General features: G+C 41.0%; 1 protein-coding gene across 3 annotated transcripts in view; it reads right to left on the bottom strand.

The window, feature by feature from the left end:
• Positions 1-14,116, bottom strand: part of aopep (aminopeptidase O (putative)) — a 70,282-nt gene that overhangs the window by 34,047 nt on the left and 22,119 nt on the right. For all 3 annotated transcript variants that reach the window (XM_054610681.1, XM_054610682.1, XM_054610683.1), the window contains exons 8-12: positions 13,255-13,361; positions 7,666-7,768; positions 7,302-7,409; positions 6,715-6,758; positions 4,098-4,158 (exon numbers count right to left, since the gene is read on the bottom strand). In XM_054610681.1, coding sequence (XP_054466656.1) covers positions 4,098-4,158; positions 6,715-6,758; positions 7,302-7,409; positions 7,666-7,768; positions 13,255-13,361 — 423 coding nt within the window. The remainder of the gene's footprint in view (positions 1-4,097; positions 4,159-6,714; positions 6,759-7,301; positions 7,410-7,665; positions 7,769-13,254; positions 13,362-14,116) is intronic.

Genomic DNA, 14,116 nt, shown 5'->3' with positions numbered 1-14,116 from the left:
AGGGAGCAAAGCAGGAAGGGGAGGGTGAGAGGAGAAGGAGGAGGTGGGAGCGATCACTTGTTCCTCTGACGGAAACTCGCAAATTGACTCCGGAGGATGAGAGAAAGGAGGAAGAGTGGAGGAGAAGAGAAATCAGAGGAAGAGGAGGAGGAGGAGGAGGAAGAAAAAAAATCATGCAACTTAAGGACGGACAGTCACCTCAGTCCTCTACAAATCCACTCCTCCACCATCACACACACACACACACACACACACACACACACACACACACACACACACACACACACACACACACACACACACACACACACACACACACACACACACACACACACACACACACACAACGACACGCTAAGAGAGCAGCTAGTAGGCACAAACACAGAGCACTTACTCTCTAACCTTATTAAGGCTTTCAGTAGAGTCACTGCTCGAGTGATGTGAATTACGTATCGGAGCGATGACGGTGAGGGTTGTGTGTGTGTGTGTGTGTGTGTGTGTGTGTGTAGTGTGTGTGTGTTGGGGGAAATAAGGACACGGTCTGGAGACAGACAGAAGACATACAGGGACTGCATGGAAGCAAGGTGTTTGTAATGACACACACACACACACACACACACACACACACACACACACACACACACACACACACACACACACACACACACACACACACACACACACACACACACACACACACACACACACACGAGAGATGCAGCATCATAATTATACAATCTAGGATACACACTCCACACACGTTCCCACGCACACCCATGCAGCAATTCAATGCGATGCTGTTAGCGTTACCATAGCCACACACAACCTTCAATACTATAACCGCATGCCTGAGTACTCCTCTCTGTGTATTATACAAGTACTCTGGCAGAAATAGCATGAAGGTGTGTGTAGAAGCCAAGGAGACAGGGGGAGAGAGGCAGACACACAGAGGTACAGAGAGAAGGGAGGTGTTGGAGTGGGCTGTATCAAATGCAGTGAGTGTTGAAGCAGTAAATTGGCATTGTGTAACCGGATACCACACATGGCTCTTTTGCTGCCTGGATCCCCACCACCATTCCCTGAATAGCAAGGCTTTTGTCTACCTAAAAGTCTCTCTTCGTCCCCGACGCCGTCTGTGTAGTGTCTTTCTAGTGAATCAATATCAGATTGCGTGTTCAGAAGTTACACCTCTCGCTCATAAACATGCATGAGAAGCGTGCCCTATATCTTCCTGACATCAATACACAGTTTGGTGAGTGATTTTAGTTGAATTATTCATAGCTATTCTTATAAATCTGAATGTAATACATGCAATATATACAAGTTATTTATAAAGCATAAACAAACAATGCCAAACAACATATTATTGAGTATATACCATTTTTTTTACCAAAAAATGCTATTTTTTTATCTAAAAAGCCAAATCCATCACATTCAAACTTATCAGCTGTAGATAAACTTTCCGAAATACAAATTCAACATAACAGGATTTGAATCAAACAATCTGAGAGAGAGAGAATTTGGAGTAACTTGCAGGACTTTGTTATATGAATCTTTAACGCTGCAAACACAGCTGAGTCGTTATTCATTCAAAAACCAAACCAAAGAAATTCTTGGTGGACTAACACTCGTATGCTTATGTCGGCAAATCGATTGCAGAGTTTTTCCACAAACATAAAAGCTCCACTCAGTCACTCAGCTTGAAAAAGCAAAAACAAAATTACTAAGTTGAGTAATTGACTAAAAGGAAACAGCCCTACAAAAAGTATCAAGGTGAACAGCCAGACCTCATTTTTTTGTTCAAGTTTCAGTGCCAGTAATTGGCTCTCTTTTCATTGTCATATCTGCCAAGCTTCCTTGAGGTAAATCCAAATCAAATTTCTGCCAGGAGGAACAGTTAACGTGTTTAAAGAGCTTAAATACCAGGTAAAGCTGTTTAAATATCTATGTTGTATCAGTCCATGATAATAGCCACCAAAGTATTTTATTGATAAGCCAGGCAGAAAAAGACACCCATAAATTGTTAATGTAAGTTGTAGGAGCTAGGAAAAGGTATCAGGCTGAAAGCTCTGGTGAATCAAGGGTTGCCTTCACTTAAACAAAGTCTCTCAGCCTAGATCCATCATCCAAAAGGGAGTGCTTACTCATCTAAACTCTGAGGTCTAAAATAGGCCGGCTCTGGCCTTCCCATTCCACATCTCTTACAGTGAATGTCATTGTTTATTATTAGGCCAAACCATTTCCTGCCTTTCTCCAATTCAAGCACATTGTCCAGCGATGGACAGAGAGGGGAGAGAGAGGCAGAGAGACTTTAAAAATGTGTTTGTGTCTAGTGTACATAATCCAGAAGCACTTGCATCTGTAAAAGGTTTCAATCGATCCGACTGATCTTATTAGCTGGTGACTGGCACATCAAACACAACAAAAGCTTCTGCAAGAACACTCGAGCCGTCACCCAATCAGGTGTGAGGAAACAGCAGTCCCTCCACGTGGTTCGTCCCCCCTCAGAGGCCCACCAAAAGGCTCCTGTTACATCATCACATAATCTAGAAGGCGAAGATTCTCAGACAGCAACAAGCAAGAGTGCAGACACACACAAAAAATGCACATTCACAGAATGGTAATTAAGATCAGTTACCATGGAGATGGGAGAATTGAAGAAGCTGTTAAAGTGGATTGACTGTTGGAGTGTGTGTGTTTTTTTGGGGGGGGGTCTTTCTCAATTAGCGGGCAGAGCAGAACTGCTCACCTTGACAAGATACAGTAACAGTCCGGTAATAATAATGATCCAACAACACAATGATACATGAACTGCAGCTCTCTCAAGAACTTAACAGCCAGTGATGCTGTACAGTTCATCATCAAAATGTCAACATTATTTTCTTCGGGAAGCCGATTTGAAAAAGTTGAACAACAAATATCATCATCATCATCATCATCATCATCATCATCATCATCATCATCATCATCATCATCATCATCATTGTCGTCTAGCAGTTTCAAAATGCCTCCTGGCTAGTTGTCACACATCATTTAAGCTGTAGTATTTATGTACGGAAAGCTATTTTACTTCTAATATGAGACGTAAATTGCCATTATGAGAGCGTCATTACACAGCTATTTACAGCTGGTAAATAGTGAGACAAATTTTGGGCAGCTCCTGACATCCAAGAGCAAATGCCTGGAGCACAATCCTCCCAAAAACAAGAAAACTTCCTGTCAGTAGAAATACATGTTACCCTGCTGGGTTTGAAACGGAACACAACATCGTATCCTACATTGAAGTGTAGTGGATCAAATCATTTCAAAACCACATTGATGATGAAGTCACTATGATTCTTGGCATGTGACTTTCATATCGACCCAATCAGGCAGTAAAATGCTGTTGCAGCTCAGTAAACACAAAGTGACCACTGAATATTAAGAACAACAGGAGAGGAAAACTAAGAAGAACGAAAAGAAAACTAAAATATAAGTGAAGTTCCAATGCCCTTTAAGGACTGACAAAGAGATAAAACTATGGCAGCTAGTGGTCTGGATATTTTTGAAGTAAGAACGTTTAGAAAAAGATGTGCCATTAGCCAGTTCAAAGCAAAACTGGAAGAACTTATATCTTCCATAACCAGATACTAGTGAGTTCTATAAAAAAAATATCACCCTAGGCATGCTTGTGCCAGGTATGAAAGGATCACAATAAGTAGTAAATAAAGTGCGTTTATTTGTTTCCATTACCTCATATGATAAAGAAACAATAAGGAGGAAGAACATAAAGCAATAACTTATTTTATAGCTAAAGACATGATGCATCTGAGCACAGTGGACAATAAAAATAAACTTACTGACATAAACTAACTACTATTGTGTTATTTCTTAATTATGCATACATTGTAGTAATACATTTTATATATTATAGTCAAGGGTAAAGTTTATTTTCAGTCTAAATTGATTTAACAGTTAAATATGTAATTAACTTGATAATTTGGCTTGTTGGTATTTAGCTACTTATAAGGATAAATTATAGATATTAAAGCAACATTAACAAATTCTATATTCTAATAAATAACAAAAAGACAGAGAGAAAGCTAGACTTTGCATACCTTTGGAATTCCCGGTCGATCGAGCCAGTCAGCATAAATATCACTGAGGGTGAGGCCTTTTCTGGAACACAATGGCACAAGTGTTAGTATTATTCCTATTATTATAGCAATGACTGTTATTGCCCAAGACGACCTCTGAAAACTTGGCTTTGGGAAAATATTGTTGGCCTAAACTTGAGGTTTAGTGCAACACCTTAAACAAAAGAGGGACACACCCACTGTCCGATACAAGAACAAGCAAACAGGCATGTACAGACAAGGAATTGGGTTTATAAGTATGCATTTGTAGTAAGCACGTATGTCTACATATGGGTGTGAGTGTAGCTGAGGAGAGACTCAAGTGTGGACATGAAAACTATCATATACCATACACAAAAAGCATATAGTAACAGAAATGGCTTGCAAAGACGCAAAAAGACATTCCACAAGCAGTTTGCCTTGTTGAGTACAAAGTGTTAAGTACTTAACAAGGCATAGAGTAACTATAGTATTTCAGAAACTAAGGTATAATTCGTTTTTTTTCCACGACAGTGTGATAGCCATACGTTTCTATTAATAAGTCTATTGTCATTGTTGTAGTGCTCATTACATGCCAGAAAACGCCACTACGAGCGAGAAAAGCAAAAAACTGCCAAGCGTGACTTGCTACATTGTCTGCATTGAAGTGTTGCTCAAGCTCTTGTTTGCATAGTTACGTGGTTAAATAGCACTGGGAACCGTCTTTTGTTTGAGATGGAACAGCACAGGGTGGACAAAAACATATGATTGGTGGATGCTTCGCCACTTCATTGGAGCGCTGAAAGAAGTTGAGACCACCTCAACTTTGATTTGAAAGCGTTTCACGTTTGTTGAAAAATACTTGTAGCCTGTTGCTGTGTTAGCATAAGACTCATCTAGTCAGGCTCCTTGCAGCCAAACTGTACTTCATCTGACTCTCAACGCGTTGAGCTGAATGGCGGCGTGCTAACATGCTCACAATTCATTGCGTGCAGACACTGAATGTCTGTGTCAAATTAAATGTCAATCCTTCGAATGCCTGTTGATATATTTAACTTTGGACCATGGTGTTTGACTAACAAGCGGGAGAAGCAATAGACAGACTGACCAACAGTGAGCCACACCGCTGCTAGTGTGGCTGGAAACGGTTTAGAGAAACTGGCCTTTTGTTGGTCAAGATCAAGGCCAAGCTCCTTACTTCCACAAACTCTTAAAGTTCCTGCTGCATTATTTCCTATCGTATATTTGCTGGTTACTTTTGCAGATGAAGTGTGGGCCTTCAGTAAATTGAAGCTCATAAAATGGGTTAATACTCCACTGTGTACTAGAGGACCCAATTCCCTTAAAGCCCTAATTTATTCCCAAAAATGGACATTAAAAATGTCTTCAGTGACTTCACTACAAGGTCATTTCAGCTCATGGCATGTGGTGTTGAACCATAGGGAGTATCTAAAGTCAACAGCGAGACACCATAAGGTAGGATTGCATGGCATTATGTGAGCATAGCTTTCTTAACAAAAGGTTAATACAGTTAATACACCACATGGACTCTGAAATACTCTTCATAATAGGACTGGATCGAAATAAGCTTTATGTCTCACGAGAGCAGACAAGTCGTGTATCTACCAGTTCTTTCACGTTAAGCTTGGTATCTTCATTTCATTTGTATTGGTAATTACCCTGAATGGTGATAGATGAGAAAGAGTGACGGTGATGCCTGAAAAACTGTAGTTTCTTATCAGCACAAATCACTGAATGCATTGATTTTTTTATTTTAATGTGGGTTTATAGTTTTTATGTTTAGTCTCATAAATATTATGTTCCCCATTTAGTCTGGGGAATGGTCAGGATACATGACCCTGCAACCTGCACAAAGAGCGGCCATGACCAGCGAGTGTCTATTCTTATCCTGAACCTTCTAGCGGGTTGTTTACTGAAAGAGGCATCGGATCCAAATATTGACTGTCCCCAACTCCCTCTGTTTAATTCAATCAATCCGTGCTAGTCCAGCAGCACACTCCACATGACAGAAAAGGCAAAAAGACAACATTCAGAGCAGACAAAGGTTCACTAAGGGAAAGCGGGTTGAGAAAAGAAGAGTCAAAGGTTTAGAAAAACAAAGTGAAAGACAGACAGGGAGAAAGAGAGGGACGGAGAGACAGGCGGAAGAAGAGGTTAATGAAGCAATCAGGAGAAATGGAGAACTGAATGATTAAGCAAGCGTGGAGAGGGAGAGAGAAAATTAGAGAGGAGGAGAGCAGGAGGAGCGGTTATCCGTTTATACTTCAATTAATATGAGAGTGGATGAGACGTCTCTACCAGGATTGCTTTTGGGAGCTTTCGATCGTCATATTTCCACAGCAGGACCAAGAAAAGAGTCCAAATCAACACATGCTGATATATTTGACAGTATATCTACTAAATAGTCAAATCTGTTGAGATTAAAAAAATGTAATTCTAAATTCAAACAGAATGATGAATAACACATCTTTAATTTGTCTGGAACTGGACACCAGGCTACCGATACTTGAGCACAAACCAAAGTGGTTTTAATGCGTCTAGACATTTTTTCATTATTCATGAATTAAACTGTAAGCATTATTCATAGCCACTTACATACCTCTCCATGTCGGGACAGGTAATCAACAGCATGTGCAGGAAATCCTATCAGAAAGAACAAAAAAAAAGACAGACAGACAGAATTGAAGGCTTTTAGGGAGGTGTGAGAGGAAGAAAAAAAGAAGGAGAAAGGCATACGTGATCTTAAGTCAGGAGTGCAAGGTTAAACAGTGATTATGTTACATCCATTATTTAGCGGGAAGACTCTGAAGAAACAGGAGCCAGGTGGAACACATCACATATCACATATCACACACACATGGACACACACATACAAACACACCGACTTCCAGGTGTGATCACTCAGCTTCATGGCCCCGGCAGAATAAACATAATGTGGCTGAGCTGATGTGCCGCCATCAATTTGTAATGCTGCGGGAGCATTTTCAACTATTGTAACACAGTGGCAATCAAGCTTACATCAGCCTCCCAATTAATTTATGGAAATAACATTGTGCCTCAGAGACGGCACATTGTTATAATGTTATAACAGTTTGAACCTGAGCTCAGTTTTTATTAACAGCCTCTCATGTATCTGCGAGTAAACAACAAAATTCTCAATTAAAGTTTCCTATACTAAAACCTCACCTGAGACAAAATAAGCTGCCCGTGGTATTTCTTCACAAATACTCGGAAGAAGTCAGTGAATTGTTTCTCTCCCACTTGACTGGCCAAGAACCTGAGGAGGAAGTAACCCTGGACAAAGAACAAGACAAATAAAGGCAACAAAACATGACCGTTCAAGGACAATAAAGAGAAACATTGCAGCAACATCTATAGTCAATCAAAATGCTATCACATGCAAATCAAACAAAGAGTGGGCCACCTAAAAAGACAGGATTTTGTTTATATTTTGTTCTATAACTCTTTGTTTCCTTCTTTCCCTTCCTTCCTTTCTTACTCAATCCATTTTTCCCAATTTTCACCCCGTCGTTTCGCACATTTATCTCACCTTGAGGTAGTGGACTTGCATGAAGGTTTTGTCAGGGTTGAGGGCATGTTTAACCGTGGAGGATCCAGACTCACTGACCTGACCAGTGTTCTCCATGTTAGGTCTGCAGGAGGACAAACAGAGCAGATAAACAAAAATACACAGAAAGATAAGAAAGGTTAGCAAATGGGCAAAGACGGAAAAAAGCTGTCCAACACCCACAATATAAACAGGATGGTGCACAGAAAACGACACAGGCAGAAAAGCAAAAACAGAGCGGGATGGAGTCAAGAGAGCCAAAGCATTTTGAGTCGCAGGTAAACCACAATTCCTACAGAGCACCGTCAGCAACGCTAAATCCAGCCACTCAGCCGGTCTTCTCTATAGCGAACACATAGCCAAGTTGCCATACTTTGCCCGAGGCGGGCTGGAAATCAAGCTGCAGATTTATAATAGCGTGATATTCTGTTTATATGACCTCACAGTGCTGCGCTCTGACTTTACTGCCCATGACTCACTGAGCGAACATATAACACTTCCATAAAAAATCACCCCTTTTCCACAGGCACAAGAGGCATGCTCTAGGTTACGCTTTCCCTGTCACACAGATACAAATCATCCCTTCAACCTCCATAAACACACATAAAACCGATAAAAGCCAAACAAACACAGCGCTGACGTGGGATGCTGTGCAATGATAGTTTCAGTTAGGCGGTATTGATTAGGCTGAGCAGATTAACTCAGTGTGCCAATAGGAAGGCCTTGAAGGATCACCCTCCTGCCAAGTCGATACGCTAGGCGCCTGGTCCACAAATCAATACACCCTTCATTACTGGCTAGCACTTTTCCACAGGGCCGCTCCATGACAGGGCCAGACACACACACGCACACACACATACGTAAACAGGGAGAGCGTAAAACCCAAATTCTAAATCTGCTTCATGTATGATGTAAAATTTCAATGTTTGATCTTTCCAGTTAGTGTTCAGTTGTTCAGTGAGACACAAGTTGGTCAGAATGTTTGATCTATTTGTCCGGACATGGTGAGCAGAAAAGCAGAATAAAGTAGATTAGGGTTGAAGACAAGAAGAGGAGGAGGAGGTGTGGGAGAAACTCAGGAAAGGAGATTGACAGGAATGTTTTGTTCACTCAGAGAGAGGACACCATCAACTTTCTGAAATTTCTGAATTTAACTGGACTGCTTTGTGTGAAGAAAAATCCCAACAGCTATACATTTGAATTGGAAAAATCCATTTTGTAAACATCTTTGTAATGATGCTCAGTGTCTGTACATTAAAAGCTGCCTGTCAATATTATGAGCCAGACAGTGAACATATGGATTAACAGTCAAATATGTTTGTAAAACACAGGCACAACCTGCATTGTGAAATAATGTGTCTTAGCTGTTGAATGGCTCTTTTACTTTTTCTCAGTGTATCATGGCTACAACATCTCCCCCCTTTTTCATATCATGGAGTTTTTTTTAAACTTGCTCTCTGTCCGGTCTCCTGCCCGTAGTTCCAATGTCTGTCTGTTACTGCTGATAAGATGAAATTACTTTTTTTTAAGACAGCAGGACTGTGCTGTATCCCTAGGAAAAGTGTGTGAGTGTGTGTAAATGTGTGTCAGACAGAGAAGTACTGGGAGAAGAAGGGACTGGGGCAAGAGACAAAAAACAATGACAGAACATGTATTTCCAGAAGAGAAAATGTGTCGGTTTTCTGCGTCAGAGATACTGGCGGCAAAGCGCGGAGAGGGAAAATGTTGATCCATCACTGCCGTGTTAGACAAAGGAGCTCCACCCTTCCTGCTGTCCAGACCAGGGATGTATGGATGTGTAAATCTCCGTCTTTTGCCGTCTCTCTTTGTCAGAGATGATTTACTACAGCTTTAAGAGGAATCGCTGCTCGCTGCCTTGGATAATCACACAATAGCTCAATGTATTGCAGAATAAACGGTGCTCTTATCAGACTTATAGGCCATGTGTGTGAGAGGGAGGGTATTTGTCTGTGTGTGTGTGTGTGTGTGTGTGTGTGTGTGTGTGTGTGTGTGTGTGTGTGTGTGTGTAGCCATGCATACACCTGGGTGTGTCTGAGAGAGAGAGAGAAAAGAGAGTGCGGGAGGAAATCAGGAGCTATTACTGACAGAACTTAATGTAAAACGTACACGCACGCTGGCACACACACACACACACACACACACACACACACACACACACACACACACACACACACACACACACACACACACACACACACACACACACACACACACACACACACACACACACACACACACACACAGAGGTTTATGGCTCTGTGAGCCATATCCTGACAAATTACACTGGGTTGACTGTGGAAACCGGATAAGGAGCAGTGCTCCCAGCAGCCCAGTGAATCAGCAGGGAGAATGGCGTCTGGCCCGGGCTGCCCTAAATATAACTCATCTGAAATGGACAGATAAACACTGGCCACTGGGGCCCCTGCTGGATCAGGGGGTGTCAATTGTAACCCACTGAACTTGGAAAGGCACAATCTTCCATTTAGCCTTTATGTGTGTGTGCTTTTGTGTGTGTGTACTGGTGATATTGAGCGTATCTCTCTGAGCATCCCATCAGCTCCCTTTCCCTTCACCAGTACCGCTCTGACATTTCTCTCTGTGCATTGTGACAAACAAAATGTGTTTACTCATATAACGTCAAAATGCTAAGCAGTGGAGACACATCAGGCGGTCCACATCAAAAAGTAGCTTAGCCTGTTCCCAACTTTGGAGTTAATCAAGATCTTAAGCCAGGCTTCCACCAAGCAGTGCAGTTCAGTCCAGTTCACTCCAGTCCAGTCCAATTTAGTTTGTTACACATTAGAACGGTTGTTTTAACGTTTCCATGAGCAAAAGTTGTGGATGGTACCAAAAGAATCACTCCATTTAAAAAATGGCAGTTCACAAAACTACGCTATACACTAAGCCACCCAAACAACGGCGTACAATTAAGTGTAAGTATAAGTGTAGATGCTCTTTTTTCGGTTTGCCGTTAAGTGATTCAGCAAATGTCCTGTTGAAGCTGATATCAGGGCAGTTTCACACGCCGCTGCTAAGGCTATCAGCTGAGAATCCTGCCTGAATTGAGTACTATCTGGAGCAGTAACACAGCACTGAGAACTGGTACCAAAAGTGAGTTGAGTCAAGCAGAGCTGTACCATGCAGTAAAAAGACGAGTTTGGTTACATCTGACCTTCAAATGACCCTTGAGTTTAGCTAAGATTTAAGTCTGGGAGATATAGTTGAAATAACCACAGTTATGTTGATGCAGTACCAATCTATATCATAGTTAACGCAAACATATGCACTTAAAAAACATCTGAATGAACACCATCAGCTGTCTTTGAACTTTATAACAAAGGTGGTAAAGCATCGACTGGGTAGGGGTCAAAGTCATTGGCCAGAGAGAGATAAACATGTGACAACAGAGAACCTCCTTGAACTGAGATGGGGTTACCATCTCCCTCGCTTAGACCATGAGATGTGGTTGGGAGCTATAAGCGCACCTGAAAGTTGAGACTTTTGTCTCAAATACTGGACCCAAGGTCAAGAATGATCTGCTGTGCTCACATTAAACCAGTCCCAACTATAATGTCTTGTGTCAAACAAAAACTTGAATGACTGATTTGCTTCATAACATTAATTTGGATGTTAAATTCAGTATCGCTTATTTATACTACGGTTCTGTATTTTCATAGTATTTTTCTCCAGGAAAGAGCTTTCTTGAGGGAGCTGTTTCGCTTGAATCCAAGTAATTATTCAGTCGTTATTCATTTATTATGGGCAACTCTATACCTCATATTTGTTAAATTATATGCTTGCCTTTAGGCACATTTCACATTTTTGCATTTTCAGCTGACGTGATGTGCACTGAAAGACTCTAGGTTACCCAGCAATTAATTGGATATAATTGAAGACTGACTCTATTTTTCTATATAATTAGTAGCAAATTACACAGTTATTTCCATGAAACTTTTTGGAAATGATTCTCAAATTGCAAACCCATGAGAAAAAGATCATTGCATTTTGCAGAGTAAAAGCTGCACCCGACTCATAAACTGTATGCAGTCATTAAGGTAATGTGTGAGCAGGGTTCCTTTATGCCTCAACATGCTTTACCATTGCTTTAAGAGATGCAGGGATTAACAAATGGCTTTTCTGTGGGTGGCTTCTGTAATTACTTGCTTTTTCAATACTAATGTGTTTCCATGTAACATAATTAGTAAAAATGTACGCATTCATGTGTAACAGCATGTATGCATGTGCATATGTGTCAATGCATGTGTTTGCATTTTTCAGATGTTACTTTTGTGTTGTTGATTTAACCCCGTCAGGTGCAGAGAAACCTAATCCTGCTCCTCCTAATCACCCGTGTGTCTGCCTCATAGGGGAACAACCTGATAGACTGCAAGACAGACACAGATCTCAAGTGCATGTTTAACCCTTTCACTCACACACAGCTTCCTATTTCCAGATTTCCCTTGGGTCATAATAACTCATTTTACCATGAATGCCAAAAATGTGAAACTTCATCAATCAACAACATACACTGGAAGTTATCAGCATGCATGAAAAGAGTGAAATGTTTTTCAAAAAACACTTAAACCCTTTAACACACAAGGACAGCTCTTTAAAGTAAAGAATAAGTAAAATCACTACTATGAATACTGAGGCTTTTCACACACTGATTGATTTGAATTCTAAACACTATTAATGTACAAGTGTTTTCATTGTGGGGGGACAACACATTATTAGTGAACTGACATAGTTAGAAGTTAGTGCCGAGGAGAAGTGCCACAAAATCAATAACACATTGATTTTCTGTCACGCTTTGCACGGTCCCTTACAAGTGTGAATGTCAATAGCACACCATGCTACAAGTCTCATCTCCAGTGAAGAGGCTTTTTTTGTTCATAGAAAGAGTTACAATATGAAAGGCACAAAGCTAAAGAGTTAAACGTTAAAGAGTTAACTCCTGGCTGGGGTTTACACCTATAATCCCCCGATGACATGGTGCTTCCACCCTGGATAAAACAAACAGGGTGTGGGTCCCACATTGTCAAGGTCAGATGAAGAGTTTGTGTGTACTTGTGTGCAGAGCTTTTCTAATAAATGACAGTACACCTGGATATACTAGCCCCACCTGCCACACCTGTACCCCTGGAATGCATTTACCTCACAATCACGTGTGCGTCTGCACGTGCAGACACTAACAAAACATCTCCTAGTGTGTGAAAAAGAGGATCTCAAGCACTGATACCAGAGTAACATAACTAAGTAGTTGCACTGACTGCTGTACGAAGATATGGCCTCCTCTGCACTTGTTGAACCAAGGATGGTTTGCTAAACCTCTCCCGAAATTTAGGGATAAAACTAAGAGTGGGAAAGATGCTCAGCAGTCAGTATTTGGGTTCAATTCCATGTCAGTGTGTAGCACTGTGTTCTGCTTTAAGCGTGCTTAGTGAAGGTGCTGTTGCTCTATTCTCAAGGAGCCATTTCCTCTAAAGTGGCAACAACAGTTTGATAATTGAAACAGATGTACTTGACCAAAAAACACACACACACACTCACCTGAGGATTTGAAGTGCCTGCTCTGAGTTCTGCAACTCATCAGACAGTCGTCTCCATCTCAGCAGTGCATTCAGGTCAGACTGTTCTGCTGTCTCTTGTAAGGAGAGCTGAAGGGAAAAAATGGAGAGTTATAAAGACAAGAGGGAAAGGGTTATTGAGAAGCAAATAATTCAGAGGAGAATATATGTTGAAATTTCATCAGCAAGAACAGAAGGGGACTGATTAAATGCACACTAATATCAAGATACAAGCCGCACTTCCCACTACCTCTGACACAATAACTAATCTGCTTTAATCTATTTCTTCAGAGCCAAGCACACATCAAAAAAGTGACATGGTTAAGCTGCGCAGACATAAAAAAAACATTGGTGTAACTCTAGCTGGTGTGGGAAAGCAAGTAGGAGGATTAGATCTGTGTCAGCTCATCGGGTCTGCAATTAAGCAAAGGAATCTTACCAATGCTCCACCCTCATCCTTTGTCCTGTTGTTTAATTTTTTTTCCTGCAGGTATCCTTAAGCAACATCATTAAAAGGACACAATCTCCTAAATGTCTTAGTGACTTAGTTTTCTTTTTCTTTGATCTACGATCAACTTGTTGAGTTGGGGAAAGAAGTACTTTTTCACAACTCTGCGGTGGTTCAGCTTCAGTCCTCTTGCATTTTAGTAGTTCAGGGGATTTGGAAATTCTTTACTTTTTTGTTTTTTTTGGCCAACACCTATAAGTTTCTTGTTTGTGCTTTTTTTGCATTGGGGATTGACATTGGGTTAGTGTCCTTATGAATTGTCTCCTTGTGTGCTTGATGCATGGTTTTACTACAGTAATGTATTTGCAACTCTACCTGACGTGCATTCCAACCACAG

This window comes from Anoplopoma fimbria, chromosome 13 (genome assembly GCF_027596085.1).
Source record: "Anoplopoma fimbria isolate UVic2021 breed Golden Eagle Sablefish chromosome 13, Afim_UVic_2022, whole genome shotgun sequence".
NCBI classification, from domain to species: domain Eukaryota; kingdom Metazoa; phylum Chordata; class Actinopteri; order Perciformes; family Anoplopomatidae; genus Anoplopoma; species Anoplopoma fimbria.
This window is presented reverse-complemented; position numbering and strand designations above follow the sequence as displayed.